Source organism: Podarcis raffonei, chromosome 3, assembly GCF_027172205.1.
Source record: "Podarcis raffonei isolate rPodRaf1 chromosome 3, rPodRaf1.pri, whole genome shotgun sequence".
Lineage (NCBI taxonomy): Eukaryota > Metazoa > Chordata > Lepidosauria > Squamata > Lacertidae > Podarcis > Podarcis raffonei.
This window is the reverse complement of record NC_070604.1, coordinates 84,926,046-84,943,175: the sequence shown is the minus strand read 5'-3', so window position 1 is coordinate 84,943,175 and position 17,130 is coordinate 84,926,046. Positions and strand designations below refer to the sequence as shown.

General features: G+C 44.4%; 1 protein-coding gene across 4 annotated transcripts in view; it reads right to left on the bottom strand.

Annotated features, from left to right (window-relative positions):
* Positions 1–15,657, bottom strand: part of LTBP1 (latent transforming growth factor beta binding protein 1) — a 184,829-nt gene extending 169,172 nt beyond the window's left edge. For 2 of the 4 annotated variants that reach the window (XM_053382828.1, XM_053382829.1), the window contains exons 1-2: positions 14,626–15,657; positions 11,580–11,650 (exon numbers count right to left, since the gene is read on the bottom strand). In XM_053382828.1, coding sequence (XP_053238803.1) covers positions 11,580–11,650; positions 14,626–15,095 — 541 coding nt within the window. In that variant the 5' untranslated portion in view covers positions 15,096–15,657. The remainder of the gene's footprint in view (positions 1–11,579; positions 11,651–14,625) is intronic. The other 2 variants (XM_053382830.1, XM_053382831.1) reach the window with 1 other exon arrangement.
* Between the last annotated feature and the right edge of the window lie 1,473 nt (positions 15,658–17,130).

The following is a 17,130-nucleotide window of genomic DNA, read 5'->3' as shown; positions in this document are numbered from 1 at the left end:
GAAGCCCAGTGGGCAAGCTTCAGCCTGTGAGGCACTATCTTCTTCTGGCTCTTTCAACAAGCAGTTCCAGGCCAGAAAATTCAAGTGCAGAGTGAAAATTTGGAACATCAGAGACCTAGGGAGAAACGTATGCACACCTTTCCCATGCCCAGTAACTATTATGCAATTATCTAATTTATTAAATTTTCAACATAGTGTAAGCCACCTCGAGACCTTCAGTTAGTAGGTGAGTGTAAATCCTTCAGTTAATTACGGTAATTAATTTGAGTTAAGGTATTGCAAGCTGTAGGGGACGTGGGTGGCGCTGTGGGTAAAAGCCTCAGCGCCTAGGGCTTGCCGATCGAAAGGTCGGCGGTTCGAATCCCCGCGGCGGGGTGCGCTCCCGCTGCTCGGTCCCAGCGCCTGCCAACCTAGCAGTTCGAAAGCACCCCCGGGTGCAAGTAGATAAATAGGGACCGCTTACCAGCGGGAAAGTAAACGGCGTTCCGTGTGCTGCGCTGGCTCGCCAGATGCAGCTTTGTCACGCTGGCCACGTGACCCGGAAGTGTCTCCGGACAGCGCTGGCCCTCGGCCTCTTGAGTGAGATGGGCGCACAACCCTAGAGTCTGTCAAGACTGGCCCGTACGGGCAGGGGTACCTTTACCTTTACCTTTATTGCAAGCTGCACTGAGGATTCCAAAGTGCAATTGGGTCTCAGAGCCTTGCCTCAATTTATCTATCTCAGCCTGTGGGTTCTTCTCTCTTCTGGAGAAGCATGAGCTGAAATCTTCCCTCTATTGGCACTTTTCTGCTCCAACATGCTCCCCTAGTGCCTCCCTGTTGGTCTCAGACTGTACCAACTCCAGCCTCCCTTGGCTGCCTCTGCAAACAATAACTCTGGCTTTGTGTTTTGGTTTAAGAGATCAGCTTCACTCCAGCCCAGATCTGATAAGGTCTTGGCAACATTTTAATCCTTCTTTCATTTACCCAAGTTAGTATAAATATTCTCAACTGGGTTACCCATCATTCCCAGCATATCTGAAAATAATTATACTTGACATTCGCAACTGGGTGGAGAAAACCTAAATACATGTTGCTGGGAAGTTGGCAAAAGAATTAAAAATAAAGACTAGAACTCAGGTTAGGTTACTGCAGCACTATATATTCATATACAGACAAACGCATATATGTAACAAAAAAAGGAAGAGTTTATTTTTATTATAGTGAAGACACATAATTTAAGATCCAGGTTAGGAGGTGCAAATAAAGGATGAAATGTGAGGGAATGCTGCCATAATTTCCCAAAGTTACACAGGAAGTTGATGCACAGATCCCGAAGACATGTTTTGTGAGATTCATAAAATCTGTACAATTTTCAGACATGGGAAAAGGTCAGACACTTCTGTTTCCATTTGCTTATGATCTTGTGGCTTTATGATATTAGTGTACAAACATCACACTAAGTCCAGCCTTGAGGATCCAGACACACCAGCATTATGGTTCCTATTTGTTCCTAATACTTATTGAATCTCAAACAAAATACATTTACTGGGACTGTATAGAAAAAATACATCCAGGCCAACTGTAGAATCCAATATTACAGTTCAGAAACCTTTTTACCAAGAGCAAAAGTAATTTACATGATCCTCCCAAATGTTAAATGTCAAAAAATGAGCATTCAAATAAAAACCCTCCCTCGCTTATGATAATGACAAAGGAGATTTATTAACATTAATTGATTTTCTCCAATATTTCCCCAAATAACTAAGAAAAATTATTAAGCCTAACTCTTTTCTGAAAGGCAGATGTTTATTTAATTATAAATTATATGTTAGCTATTAACCCCGCAGCCAGAATCATACTTTGGTTAAATCCATGAAGTTCATCCAGTTTTACATATGATGACTATAAAACACTACACAGTTTTCTCCTCTTTTATCATCTGGCTTCAGCACAAAAACAAGCAGCAGGATGTCCAATTCACATGTGAAGGGAATTGCTTTTTATGCAATCGCTGGCAGCAGGTGAGAAAATGTTGCATTGTGTCATCATGGCAATTTCCAGTGCCCTTCCATTGAAGTTATAATAGCAAACAGTATCAGATCACCAATGACAAAACGCAAGGCTCTAGATTTAGCTCAGGATAAAAAGGATTTTACCCCTTGTGCCTATAAAAAACACTATATATATCCACACACACACACACACACACACCATCCAGTAAGGTAAGTTACAGAAAGCAAAGAGTAAGGTTACCGTAACTTCCATCATAGAGCTTCAGTATGCGGATGACAACTTAGTGTGTGCACGCTCAGAGGATGACCTCCAAACCATCCTAAATATCATTGCAGAAGCTTACGAAAAGCTTGACCTATCACTCAACATCCAAAAAACCAAAGTGCTGAACCAACAAGTACAAAATAACCCCTCTGCAGCACCACAAAACCAACTCAATGGTGTAACATTGGAAAATGTTGATTGCTTCTCCTATCTAGGCCGTTATCTTTCCACAAGGGCCAACAATGATGCTGAAATCCAGCATCACCTGAGCTCTGCGAGTGCGGCTTTCTCCCAATTGAAGTGCAGAGTGTTTGAGGATCGGGACATTCGCAGGGAAACCAAAATGCTTGTTTACAAAGCTATTGTACTACCAACCTTACTATATGCTTGTGAAACATGGACCACCTATAAACACCATCTCCATCTCCTCGAAAGATTCCACCAACGGTGTCTCCGAAAAATTTTACACATCACTTGGGAAGACAGGCGAACTAATATCAGTGTACTGGAAGAAGCAAAGATCACCAGTGTTGAAGAAATGATTCTTCAACATCAACTTCGTTGGACTGGTCATGTTGTGCGGATGCCTGATGATCGTCTTCCAAAGCAACTACTCTATTCCGAACTTAAAAATGGAAAGCGTAATGCTGGTGGTCAACAAAAGAGGTTTAAAGACAGTCTCAAGGCAAATCTAAAAAAATGTACTATAAACACTGACAACTGGGAAACACTGGCCTGCGAGCGCTCCAGTTGGAGAACAGCCTTTACCAAAGGTGTCATGGGCTTTGAAGACACTTGAACTCAGGACACAAGGGAGAAGCGTGCCAAGAGAAAGGAACACTTGGCAAATCCACACCGTGATCAACTCCCGCCTGGAAACCAATGTCCCCACTGTGGAAGGACGTGTGGATCCAGAATTGGCCTCCACAGTCACTTACGGACTCATTGTTAAAACCGTGTTTATAGAAGACAATCTTACTCAGCTACGAGTGATCACCAAAGTAGAAATAAAGTTACAAAGTGCTGTTATATTAAGGTTGTACCTTATTAACAGCCCAATTCAATGCATCTTCTCTAAGAAGTAAGGATGAAGATCTCATCAGCAAATTCCTCTTAAATACTGTATCTGGGGATCTCAGGAGCTAACACTCAACAGCAGACCTATACAGAGTTTGTCTGAGGCGCAGGGCAGGAGTCTTATTAGAAAAAAGTTATAAACTCAACGCGGGTGGCGCTTAGGGTTAAACCACAGAGCCTAGGAGTTGCTGATCAGAAGCTCGGCGGTTCGAATCCCCATGACGGGGTGAGCTCCCGTTGCTCGGTCCCTGCTCCTGCCAACCTAGCAGTTCGAAAGCACGTCAAAGTGCAAGTAGATAAATAGGTACCGCTCCGGTGGGAAGGTAAACGGTGTTTTCATGTGCTGCTCTGGTTCGCCAGAAGTGGCTTAGTCATGCTGGCCACATGACCTGGAAGCTGTACACCAGCTCCCTCAGCCAATAAAGCGAGATGAGGACCACAACCCCAGAGTCGGTCGCAACTGGACCGACTGGTCAGGGGTCCTTTTACCCTTTTATAAACTCAACTGAAAAATCAGCTAGTCCCTGGCAATAAGTCGTTGACCAGCTTAGCCTTCTGAGGCCCAGGACAAGTGTACCCAGCTACCCAACCCCTTTTGCATGGGCCTGCCCAACAGAGTTAGGAAAAGAGCATGAGGATACAAACCATAATAAATAATGCTGCAACTGTCTCAGGTGTCTCCACTCCGTCCCCCTGGCTATATATTACTACTGTGCCTTCTCTGAACTGTATTGCACTAATCTTCTTCCATCCCCAAAGCAGGCAGCAGTGCCTCCCACACAAGCGAAGCACAGAAACAAGTACAATTGATGCTCCTTATTTTCCTCAGTGTTGTTTTGTTTGAGCACTTGCTTGGGATTTCACTGAGGCTTACTTCCTTGTAAGTGAGTATAGGATCCTATACTCACTTACAAGTAAGTAAGCCTCAATGAAATCAACAGGACTTAATTCTGCTTGTACCATCATAATAATATCTAGGCACCATAATAGGATCTAGGCACCATCACAAGAGGGAGAGGAAGCAAAATGGGCAGAAGAGGGACCTATCTCACCTCTAGGGAACTTGTGAAGTGAATTAGTGTATGCCTCTTCTCCCATGCTCCCCTTTACTTTACGTGGCCCGCTAGTTCTTACTACTTCTAGGAACGAAGCACTTTGTGGTTGCCTAGAAACTGTGCAACATGTTCCCAAAGATGAAAGCCATTATGGGTCATGGAGTGGGTTGTAAACGGCTGCCTGAAGACTTGTAAACTGCAGCTGCTGCTCTCAGTTACCCCTGAAATTGCGTGTGCTGCAACCTGGATGGTATAAGGGTGACTTAAAGCTTAAAACCTTCAATGAACCTGTCCTGCTACATACATTACTAGATGGTTAACATAAGCATCTATATCAGATGAACTCTGATACCACTCAGAGGTCATGGTTCTCAGTTACAAAATAAGCAGCAGGCTTCTAAGTCTCAGCATGAAATACGAATCCATTCATTTGAAGAGTAGAGACATACAGGAAGATATAGCACAGAATTTACACCACAGAGTCTAATCATGTATTCCATCCCACAGGCCAAATAAAGCTAGCATTGTTTTTTAAAGGGGCGAAAGGAGAATTAGAGCTATCAGAATGCTAATAAATAGGAATAACTGGTGCAGGGGCACATAACATTTAGCGTATTTACTTTGAAATGTCTGAGTTGCTATTGCTTATACAAAATGGCAATAAAACCTCATTTTAAGAATGTAAAAACAGAGCCCTGCTGGATCAGGCCAGTGGCCCATCTAGTCCTGCATCCTGTTCACAATGGAAAGTCTACAAGCAGGATGTGACTGCAACAGCAGTCTTCCACTACTGCAGTTTCCAGCAGCAGATATTCAGAAGAACATGGCCTTCAACAGTGGACAAAGAACGTATCTATCCAGGTAGCAACCACTGATAGCCTTAGCATTCATTTTCTTGAACTGTCCAAAATATAGTGATACATAGCAATGTTGAAAAGGAAAGAGTATCACCCTGGCCCCAAGAGGTGCTGGGATAAAACTGTCACAGCTCCTTCTACCGCCAATGGGAGGAACAACAAGCAACACCCCAGCCCTGTGAGGCACCAGGGTGAAATCACCGAAGAAAGAAGGTAAGGCGCAGGCAAGTCTCACCCACAATATACCACTGGGTGAAGGCGCCATAAGGCTCTGGACCTTAATATATTGTCTAGGAGTGGTTCATCACCCAGGCCTACTGTCCATGGAATAATCAGGGAAGCAAGCATGACACAAAGCAAAAAGCAGGCATGTCCCTCGCAGGTTTGATGCAAACCATACTTTGCAAACCAGGACTAGAAACCAGGACTGGTCTGCAGGCAAGCACAAACCATAGTTTGCCAGTTTGGATAAAAGAGCAAACCACGGCTTTCATCAAACCAAGAAGGGAATCACAGTGCAAGATTGGAAGGAATAGTTGGAAATGCATGAGAACAATGGTTTGGCCAGGTTCGTTCACATAAGGTCATATCATAGTTTGGCATTATGTTTGGGTCAGACTATAATGTGTAGCTTGCAATGCATAATTGTTCAAGCTGCAGTGATAATTCCTTTTACCTCTGTGGATAAAAATTCCTTCTGTGTGGAATGCAATAAAATAGCCAAATTTATTTTGAGAGATCAAGTGGAACTATATCCCTGCATATACCAGCTGCAAGGATATGAAATAATTCCACCATGTGCAATTAATCCTTAACTTCAAGTTCTTGTGTTAAGTTTATTTGAATAACCTAGCCCCCTGTGCAATCACCGGATCAATCTCTTTCTCAGTTATTGTTAGTACAGCAGTGTAAGTCAGGGACAAATGATTTCTGCAGTTCTGAAATCTCACTACTGAAACAAAGAAAAGAAAGAGAACCACAATAAATTTATTTGCCTGATAAATTCAAATTAATGTGAACTCATCCTCTACCTGTCAGTCACATCCTTTACCTCCCTGGATCTTGGCAGCCCTCCTGCCAAAGCTGCCTGTCTACTCCAACAGCACACAGCAATTCTTACCTCAAATGTTAGACAATCTGCCGTCCCCTCTTTTATCTTGGCCTTTACTAACTGTTTTTGTTCACTCTTGTCCTCCACCCATCACTATTATAGATACCTCCTTTGTGTCTCACTCTCCTCAGTTACTGTAACTCTCAGTCTTCCAGCTCAGCTTTACAGTTTTTAGCTTCCCTCTTTGGTCAATACCACTCCATAATTTCCCACTGCATAAAGATAAATGAATGCATCCTGCACGAATTAAAAATGGAATTCTTATAGTTTTGGGGTACTATCTCACCGGTGGACTAATACCATATCCTTTATTTCAACACTTTACTTTGGAGGGGGGAAAGCTCTTTTACAATTCTTGCATTATCAGAGGCTTTAATATTGCAGCTATCTTGATCTTCTATACAGACATTGTCCTTGCCATACTTAATCTTGTGCCCTAACATAACAGAAAGTTTTCGGATTTGAACAACACAGCACAATATGAATCTTCGGCTCTCTGAAGTTATAAATAAAAATGGCAAAGTGCACAAATCATATCCAAACTGCTACTGTAACATTTCAGGTGCCTAGAAACACCAGAATTGCTATACTGGATCCTAAAAATTATTTCATTATCCTGATGCAATTGTTCTCCAATCTCTGCATACACACATAGTACTTTGCAGTGTGTTACACAAAGGCAAGTCTTTGGCTAATTAAACAATCTATGGATTTTTATAGTGCGGTGGGGGGTGGTATTCTCGTTTGTTACTATGTTATGTGTTTTTGTATTGTAAACCATCCTGGGATGAAGGGCAGTATATAAATTTAATAAATAAATAAAAATAAAGCTTGCATGACTTGTGACCCAACAAACCATACCTTGCAAGTGCTTATTAACAGCACGCCCCCTGCTTTTGCAATATATGGGTCACCACTATATATAATTGGTGGGCTTGACATTGCTGAATGGGCCACAAGCTGAAAGGGCCTGCACTAATGTCAATCCGTAAATAAAAGGCAATGAATCCAACACAAAGTCTCCTCCCTCTTTGCTGTGGCTCCTATGTCAACCTGGTTTGATCAGGCTATATTTCAAAAAAGTAAGCAATGCACTAACACCTTGTCTTATACTCACTACACATAGGTTCAAATCCCCTATTCAGTCTGCAGCTTCAACAGAAGATGACAGTATGACAAACTCAGAGCAGGCCTGTTTTATCTTTTTCATGTGGTAACCACTTGAAGCAACTTTGGCACGGTGCCTTCTCCATGCCAATGCCATAATGTGTCGAGGCAGTCATCTCATTAATCTTAAAAATTGTACTGGGGAGTTTCCATTCCAGCACAAGAAACGGAGACTGCTGGTGTGGAAATCTTTGTGCTGGTTGGGGAAAAAACCTCACATTATAAACAGCTGCATGTTATGACAACTGCATAGAGAATATACCATATACAGGATATTTCTAACAGCTTCTGCACTATAAAGATAACACATAGACAGGCTTCTCAGCTGACCCATGACAACACACACACACTTCCTTTTCCTCATCAGCTCTCTCTGCCCAAGGCCTAATTCTACACATTAATTTTTGAATGTCATCATTATTTTCGTGTGGTGAACGTTCCTTCAGAATTTACAGCCACAAGGTATTTATTACATTCTGCAGAAGCTAAACTTTCCAGTGAGCCTCCACTGTATGGTGAATATTAAAGGAAAATGCTCGCAGCTTGAAAATTGTGAGAAAATGTTATCCTCTTGGTGGTGTTGCGATGTAAAAAATGATGGCAGAATCTGTTCTACAGAAGCCTCGTTCATACTTTGCTATTTACATGTAGACTCAATGTGTGGGAAGGAGAATGGGGCTACGCCTGACAGCTCCAGCATCACATGTCCCAGCCCCCCAGCCCTGACACCCATGCACTCCATGGAACTTCAGTAAAGTGGAGCCACCCCCCACACAAGTACATATGCATAAGCTCCCCTCTACATATAATCTGTTGAATACATGGACATCAAGAGGCTGAACCAGCAGACACTCTCAACTCTCCTCTCCACGTACTGGTACCTGCCCCATTATGCTTCAGGAGTGGAGGCTGCTGATTCAAACCCACTATCTCCTATAGATTCAATGAATGAAAGGTTAAATTGTCTAGATGATCTTTGGCCTTGAAGGTCAGAATCTATCTCCTCACCTTCCAGCAGTTTCCATCTGCCTTCCTAGTTTTCCCAATGTGTGGGGAGAAACCAACTTTGTAGGAAATGGCAAATTTTATACTCCTTTTTTCATTCAGTAGTAATGGTCACACACACCAAGCCCCCTAATCCAGGGCTTCACTAGAAAATCTCTAATCATGAACAATGAAAAATGGTATTATTGTGTTTGGAGAAACCAATGCAATGCATTTACAAGATTTTGCAGCTGTGGAAAAGAAAGGGATACTCCTAAGTAAGGCCCAAAAAACAGATTCCTTAAGAAGGGCTGGAAACCGTGAACCACTAGCTCCTCCCAACCGGTGAAACATTCAACCTGAATGTTAGCTTAGATCTTACAAGAATGTACATCAAAATGCAAATGTACTGCTGTAATAACATAGGCATCAGTAGCAGATGCTCAGACTAATAAAATCATTGTTTGTTACACATTAAAGATGGATTATTTGTTGTCTGGGACAAAACGGAATGCACTACATGACAGTTGTCCTCAACAAAACTATTTCTACTTCCATATGCATACCAGGAGTCAGACATTCTATCCAGAATTTATTGCATTTGTTTCCATATGTAAATGTTGAAACAAACAGAAGCATTTATTTCAGTCTATGCAAAATGAAGGTCTGTGTGGGACATCTGGAGACCAGACCCACAATGGCTGCTTTAGCTGCACAGGCACAGACTAAAACTACACCCTGCACCAGCCAAGTGGGATACAGCCAACCAGGTCTTGCCTACCTGCCACATATTTTCCCTTGGATAGGGCTTTATGTGCTCTACAATTCCACGAAAACTCTCCACAAATACCGAATTCAGTATGGGTGTAGAATTACCCTATGAATCTAAGCCTATCTTGAAAAGAAAAGGTATTTTGAGCCCTTCTCTTTTGGCAGCCCACTGCACTCCCAAGAAGCAAGGTGACTGCTTTGCCTCCTTCCAGTTCAGCTTAGAAGCCAAGTGGGTTGTCAACACTCAGTCCTTCCTCTAGCAGCTCACTGTATTTCTATGCTGGGCATAGGAAGACCTTTCCTCCAGACTGGCTGCCAGTGAAGGCAAAGAGCACATCATCCCTTCTCCGGCAGCCCATACTTGGGGCTCAGGGGGTGAAGCCCCAGCCTTCACTTCCAGCATAGAAACCAAGCAGGCAGGTATCTCCCTGTTTCTACACTGGAAGCACTGGAGGTGAACTTCCTTCCTGTACATCTAGCACCGAAACACACCAGGCTGGTGGCAAAGGGATACAGCAACCCATGCTTCTGCGACCAGCAGTAATCAAGACTCAGAATCAGAGGCTGTGGTCTCCTGATTAAGAAGCCAGACAAAGTTCCGGGATCTGAGCCAGCTGCTGGGCATTCTGCCTGAGCCTGTCAGACAGGAGCAAACAGAAGATATTCCCATACCACAAGGGCAAATATGGCCAGAGCCAAGACCCTCACAAGCATCTTTTCCTGAGTCCAAGGACCCAATACTTCCCACAATACCTCACCAGTCTAGCAGTGCAGGAAGTACCTCAGGCTATGGAACTGAGGAGTGCCCATCTTCAGGTCAGAGGTTTGTCCTTAAATTCTCTACAACAGGGAGGAGCCTAGGAAAGGTACTCTAGAAGCTGAAGCTTGAAAAGGCTGTCTGCTCTCAACCTCTGTTGGAGCAAGTTGCTCACTCAGAGCTATCCGTGGTCCTGACCTGCCTTGCCCCAAGGGATCTGGTATCAGACCAGAACATGACAGACATACAGCCTGATTTCTATGCTGGAAACATAGGCCAGGGCTTCGCCTACTGGATGTCTAGCACAGAAATCTATCAGGCTGGCAAGAGAGACACAGACCATTTCATCCCTCTACTGCCAGTTCACTGCACTTCTGTGTGAGATGCACAGGAGGCTCTTCCTACATGCTCAGCATAGAAATAGAGCAGGCTGGAAAAAGAGGCAGGCAGTGACCATTCCTGGTCCACAAAAATGTTTTCTGTGTCTGCAATCTACTCATAAGAGAAGCTGGAAAAGAAAGGAGAGGGTGCTGTATCCATACTTCAACAGCAACTCTTATGAGTAAAAAGCAGGCAGGTAATTTTGGAGTGCTAATTTAGAAGGCTGCCTTAATGAATTTAAAGTGGGTAGGCTAAAATTTCTAAAATCAAGAGCTGCATGCAAAAACAACAACAACAACAAAAAACACCAACAAAAAAAAACACCCACCACACAAACAAATTCAGGGGGCAGCGCTGAGGCCACCACAGAAATGGTCCTGCTTCTTGCGGAGGCTGATCTGGCAAACATGCAAGATGGAATTCAGAGCAAGTTGCCACTTGCAGATGTTAACTGACAACAGACTATCATACACAAAGCTGTTCTACCCTGAATTCTCAAGCTTATATGAAATGATTGCAGGCTAAAATTAATTGATATTAATAAGGAACCTTAATCTGAACATGATAAAACTACTAAGCCCTGCAGGGGGGAAAATACACTGCACTGTGTAAACAAACAAAACAGCCCGGTGGAGAATATAAGCTATTTCAGTTTTATTTGCTCTGTAAATTACTTCCCCTTATTTTATGCATAGATTTAATTCATATAATGAAATCAGAATATGTTCCCTTACCATGCAGGTATGACACAGGGGATTTCCTGACAACACACACATGTATGGGGCTGTGCCTCAAGCCATTAGCTGGCCACACAATGGTAGACCTTGCAAGGTCCATGATGGCTTTATTTATTTATAGAGTTGTATCTAGCCTTTCAGTCAAATTATCCTCAAGGGGGCTTACAATGGATTGATAACGCACACATATACTGTACATGAAGAAGCCCTCACAATCCCGCAGGTGATGTTCCCCTTCAGTTTTGTAGTGATGGGGCAAACTGGTAGTTAATCAGAAGGGGGAAGCAAGCTCCTTGCCTTTGCTCCTTCCCTGGACAATATTTGGGGATAGATGGGCTGGTCTCCTTCTTGCTGCAATATTTTTTGCCATGATGGAAGCCACTGCTTAAGGAAAGAGATTACACTGCACACATGGTTACTTACGTTTGGTGCACCTCTGAGAGCCAGGAGCTTTGCTCCAGCCATGACAGCACTGCCCTCCACAGACATTCACCCTGCAGCAACAGGAAAGAAAGGAAACAATTCACCACAGCCCCTCTTATAACCTCATTAACGGCCAGGTGCAGCGCTCTCTAAATCCAGCTACAAATCAATTGCACACTTCTCCCCCTCCCTTCCCGCCCCCATTAGGGAATGAGGCCCTTGCAAAAGAATTGCTCCTCACCTCAATGCAGGGGTGAGATGGGAAAGAGCTGAAAACTAGAGAGAAGTAACATGCTAAAGGAGGAAAGACTCAGCAGACACCAGCTCACTGTAATGAATGCTAGGAGTTGGCAAGGAACAGTAAAGTTTAAAGCCTGAGGGAGGGCAATTATAAATGTTCTAAATAAGAATAAGACACTCATTGTTCTTTAGCACTCCAGCCTCAAGCTCCTAACAGATGAAAATAGGCCTCCTCTGGCTTGTTGTGCTTCCTAACAGGGAGTGGAGAGATTTCTTTATCTGTAGTTACCTCACTTTCATTACATGTGACCTCAAGGCACATCCCTCTTGGCTGCATAAGCATGAGAAAGTGTGCAGACGTCCAAATGTCTCTGTTGTTTACATTCTCATCACCTTCCCAAAGATTAGGCCCTGAAGCCAGCCATAATCAGTGAAGAGCCACAGCAGGATATCCAAGGAGAAAGGGAAAGAAAGCCCTAAAGACTTAGCACCAAGACAGCTGAAAGGATCAAGGTCAGATTCAGCCCTTTCCAGGCTTAAACAGGCCATATTAGGAGACAGGTTTTGAGGTACCATAAAAGAGTAGCCAGTCGTCAACATGCAACAGGCACTCATTTGGATTTTCTGCACGTGTTGACAAAATTCATTGGGCCATCTCTGTGAAGGGTGCCATCCATATAAGCCATCTTGCTCAGTGGCTGTCAAACCTTAGTACCTAACAATCTCCCTCGTGGAGTTTTCGCCTGCGGTCTTACCCCAATACCTTTGCTGCAACCTTGTCCATTTTCTAGGATACCTCTCTTGTGAACACATGAAAAGGTGAGACATACTTAACCATCTATTGCTGCGAATATGATCTATGTGACAAAGTGAAGCCATTAAACGACAAGGGCCAACAGGGTAGAATATTGAATAGTTACTCCAGAAGGAAAATGGCAGAAACAATTTCAATAACCAGGCCTTATGGAACATGTAAAGTTGTAATAAAAAGGCTGCCTTTAGGCATGGCACAAGGTGCTGCCATACCTGCGATAAGCCCTCACGCATCAGGTATTAGTGATAAGAAATTGCAGGGCAGACATTAAGAGTTCCACAAATGTTTGGGTCTAGAGCCATTTAATCAGCTAAATGGATCAATTTTTTAAAAAAATTAAACTGTCTAAAAAGCATCTAGGAATAATCAAGCAGCAAATTTTTAAAATAAAAGTCCACTATTTTTAATAATGTACAAGAAATTTATTTTTAATAGTGTACAAGACAGGTGCTATCCTAGAAGAGTTATTCTCCTTTCTCACCCACACAGAAGAGAATGCCTCTTCTAAATGCGGCCTGATGTAATCCATGGAAGCATTAGCAACAACATAAAAAAGGAAGCTGCTTCAGAACTATTTATTTATATGCACACACAAAAATCACATTTAATTAATTAAGATGTCTTTAATTGAATGATGGCTCAACTGTTGCCATGTGTATGCACTATTGGGCTGGCAGCTGTTTCCTAATGATCAGTCAAATACTACAATGGTAATTTCAAGGATTCCATCATTCTTTTATGATACGTAACTTCAGAAGATGCAAAAGCCTCTTTTCTACACTGACTCATGATTTGTATGATGCCTCCTCAGAAAGTGCCAAAGCCTTTCGGGGAGGGGTAAATGTACAAACAACTCCCCATTTGTGCAGGGGTTGTGTTCCAGGTCATTGTACATGTCAGTAGTCAAACATAAGCCAGTTCTGCTACTGCCCCCTTCCGGGGCCAAAAACAACACACGTGTTGGTGGTCATACGTCAATCGGACACATGCAAAATGGTCACCACCTGTGCCAAGCCTCAGACAATATTCACAAATAACACTCTCTTAACTGAGAAGGAAAACGGGGCTCAAATGAACGTTCTGTCCCAAACTTTCTCAAAGGTTCTTGAATATGTCACTGGAATTATAGGTAACTCAAAACTCCCTCAAATTTTGGAAAATCCTTCACTTAAAAAGGCCACCACCACCATTTCAAAGCCTCAAACCTCACCTCAAGCCTTACGGTAGAGGGCAGAACCAGCTCCAAGTCTGGAGGTCTAGCCTACCAGCAGTGGTGAGTAGCAGAAATTTCTCACTAGCCACCACTTTTATTTCCCACAATGCCACACTGCAACACTACAGCAGGGGCACTGTGGGAAACTAAAATGGCAGCTAGACCTGTTGCTGCATGGAATGCTAGGCCCCCCCCCAAAATATGTCTTTTTAAAATGGAGTGCCATGTGGTCAAGGCCAGGGTCCATGGTGGGCCATATTTGAACCCTAGCAGCTGCTCAAGAATGGCAACCTTGCAGCAGTAGACAGGTATGCCTCTCCCCTCCAAAAAAATCACCACAAAAAAATCACCAAGCACTTCGTGTAATGCTCTCCATTGTCTTCACTTCCCAACCAAATACTCAGCCAGGTGTGAAGCAATACAGCAAAGCCCAGCGGATGGATTCCTCCCCCCACAGCCCGGCCCATTTTTTCTCCACCCTGTGGTAGAGGCTCCAGCCATAATAAATAAATCTTGGGCTGACCCAAGCCCCTTAACTGATAGAGAAAGGGGGGGCAAAGGCCGAAAGATAGTGGCCCTACTTCTTTTAGGAGAAGACAGTGAGAAGGGTTGGGGGGGGAGAAGAGAGGCATTGTGGGAAACACCGAGCATACACTTCATTAAACAAGCGTTCCCGCTTCTGCAGGCGCGCGCGATCAAAGCCCGCCCCACGGGGGGAGAGGGAATCTCGCGCGGAGGAAGCGATGCGGCCCCACGGGAAAGGGGCAGCGTCGCCTTACCCCTGCAGCTGCTGCAGATGGGGCTTGGAGTGAACCTGCACGCTGGAGGTGCTGTTGCTCTGGCGCTGCTGGAGCTTGGAGCGCGCGACCAGCTTGCCCGCTTTGCTGAATGTGGAAGAGGCAGCGGGCGGCGCCGGGACGCTGCTGCTGCTGCTAGGCTTGTGCTGGAGTTGCACGCTGGGGCCCAAGCGGAGCTGCACGCTGGGGCCGCGGGCTTTGCTCATCCGGCGAGTCCGCTCCAAGGTGCTGCTGCTGCTACTCCGCCGCGTGCTGCTGTAACGCGTGTTCAGCACCTCCACACTGAACGCGCGCTGGTGCTGCTGCTGCTGCCCGCCGCTCTGCCGGCGGCTGCCCGACGTGCCCGGCAGCACATAGGTGATCGTCCTCCGCTTCGGCTTCTCGGAAGCGTCGAGGGCCGGGGACAAAAAGACACAGGCGCACAGCAGAAAACCCCACCTGATCCAAGCCATTTCCAAGAAACTCCCCGCAGCCACGAGAACTCCGCAAACCCTCGTTGCAGACAAAAGAAACGCACAAAGTTCCTGGTTTTGCAAAGGAGGTGGGGGAAAAAAAAGATTGTCTGCAATTCCGTCGCTCCTGGAGTGTGGCTCCTTCTTCCCTTTTATCCTGAAAAGAAAACAAAAAAGGGGGGCGGAAAGAGCTTTAGCTCCTCTCTCGCATCAGCCGCCGTCCAGGGCTCTCTTTCACCATGTGAGCAACTCCAGGGGAAAAAGTTGTTGCACGGAGTAAGAAAACATTGTTAAGGGAGAGGAAGCTCGGTGGGGTGTGGGGAGACCTCGGCTCCAGGCAGGAGGAGGAGCGGCAGAAGGGTGTTTTCTGGTGGGGTTTTCTCTCTCTTTCCCCCTCTCCTCTCCAAGGAAAAGCTATTTCGGCTGCCGGAGTTTGCTAGTGGTCTAAACGCATGGCTAAGAAATAAGCTTTAAAGCAGTTCAGGCTGAGGAAGGAGGGGGGAAGAGTCTTTTTAAAAAGTTTCTACGGGTGTGCGGCTCCCCTTGAGTGTCAGATCTGCGCAGCCAATCTCAGGCAGGCATGACGTCAGGCAGCCGGTCCTAATTGGGAAAACTATAAAATGGGGCTGGGAGCTCACAGGCACGATCCAGTTTCAAAAACAGAGTTGCTGTAGACCTGAGAAGGCTCCTGGATCTGCGACCTCAGACAAAAGCTCAGTGATGTGCTATTGACCGAATCCTTTCGTTCTTTGCATTTTGTAAGTGTGGGGCGGCTGGAAGTTAAAAGAGTGATCTTCACCCAGAATACAATGGTGAAAAGCATATACACAATGCCTAAACACCAAGGCAGACACCGCTGAAATGTATCGCACCAGGGGTTGTACTATCTACCCATACTAAATTCTCATAATCTTTCCTTTTGTAACTTGCTTTCAAGAAGAAGAAAAATTAAATACAAAACACCAATGCCAGGCTAGTACTTGATAACTTAAGTTTGCAAAGTCACTAACTGCCATTAAGCTGTGATTTGAAAGCGTCTAAGCATTACAAAGTACAAAGGCATATAATATTGGTCATCAGTGTATCAAAAGAATGGCAAAACATCAGTTACCTGAACTCCTAAAACTCTTATGTGCTATTATATACCACACATTGAAAAAGCACATGCCATTACATTTTGAGTGTGTATGTGTCAGTAACAATACAGTGCAATCTAATGCCTATTTACTCTGAAGTCAGCTGTACAATGAATGCTCTGTGGTACTTACTCACAGATAAATGTGCATAGGATTTCAGCCTTTAACCGTAATCCAAGCAAATGTTGATATACTACCAAATTAAATCAATAGGATTCATTCCTGAGTAAACATAAATAGGATCACACTGCACATCTTGGTGAACCCAGTAGAATGTACAGCACAATCCTGCATGTGTTTATTTTGCTGAGTACAATGGTACTTATTCCCCTTCTGAGACTAATCCGCTTCGCTGATGGCTCTAGTTTGCAAAAGGCCACGCTGCAATAAATCTGATAGTCTTTAGGTCACCACAAGAAACTTCGCTGGAAGAGACTAACATGGTTATCCCTCCATAAGTTATTGGCTTATACAGTCATACCTCGAGTTGAATGCGCTTCGGGTTGAGCACGTTTGAGTTGAGCGCATTACTTCCAGCTTTCACCGCTCGCACATGCACAGACACTCAAAATGACATCACATTCATGCGCGGAAGCGGCAAAACATGACACGCGCAGTCGCACCGTCGCGTCTTGCATTCCATTTGGGATGCGAACGGGGCTCCAGAATGGATCCCGTTCGCATCCCAAGGTACCACTGTAAATATGTTTAGGATCCCCCCCCACTCTAAACTTTAGTCTAAAGCAAATATTTTTAGCAAGAGGATACAGTATAAACCAATGATTTCATATCATGGAGCACTTCTCTCTCAGGTAAGGGTAGGGAACCTGTACCCCTCACCATGTTGTTTGCTAGACTACAACTTCCAACATCCCTGGCTGGGGCAGAGGGATGGGAAG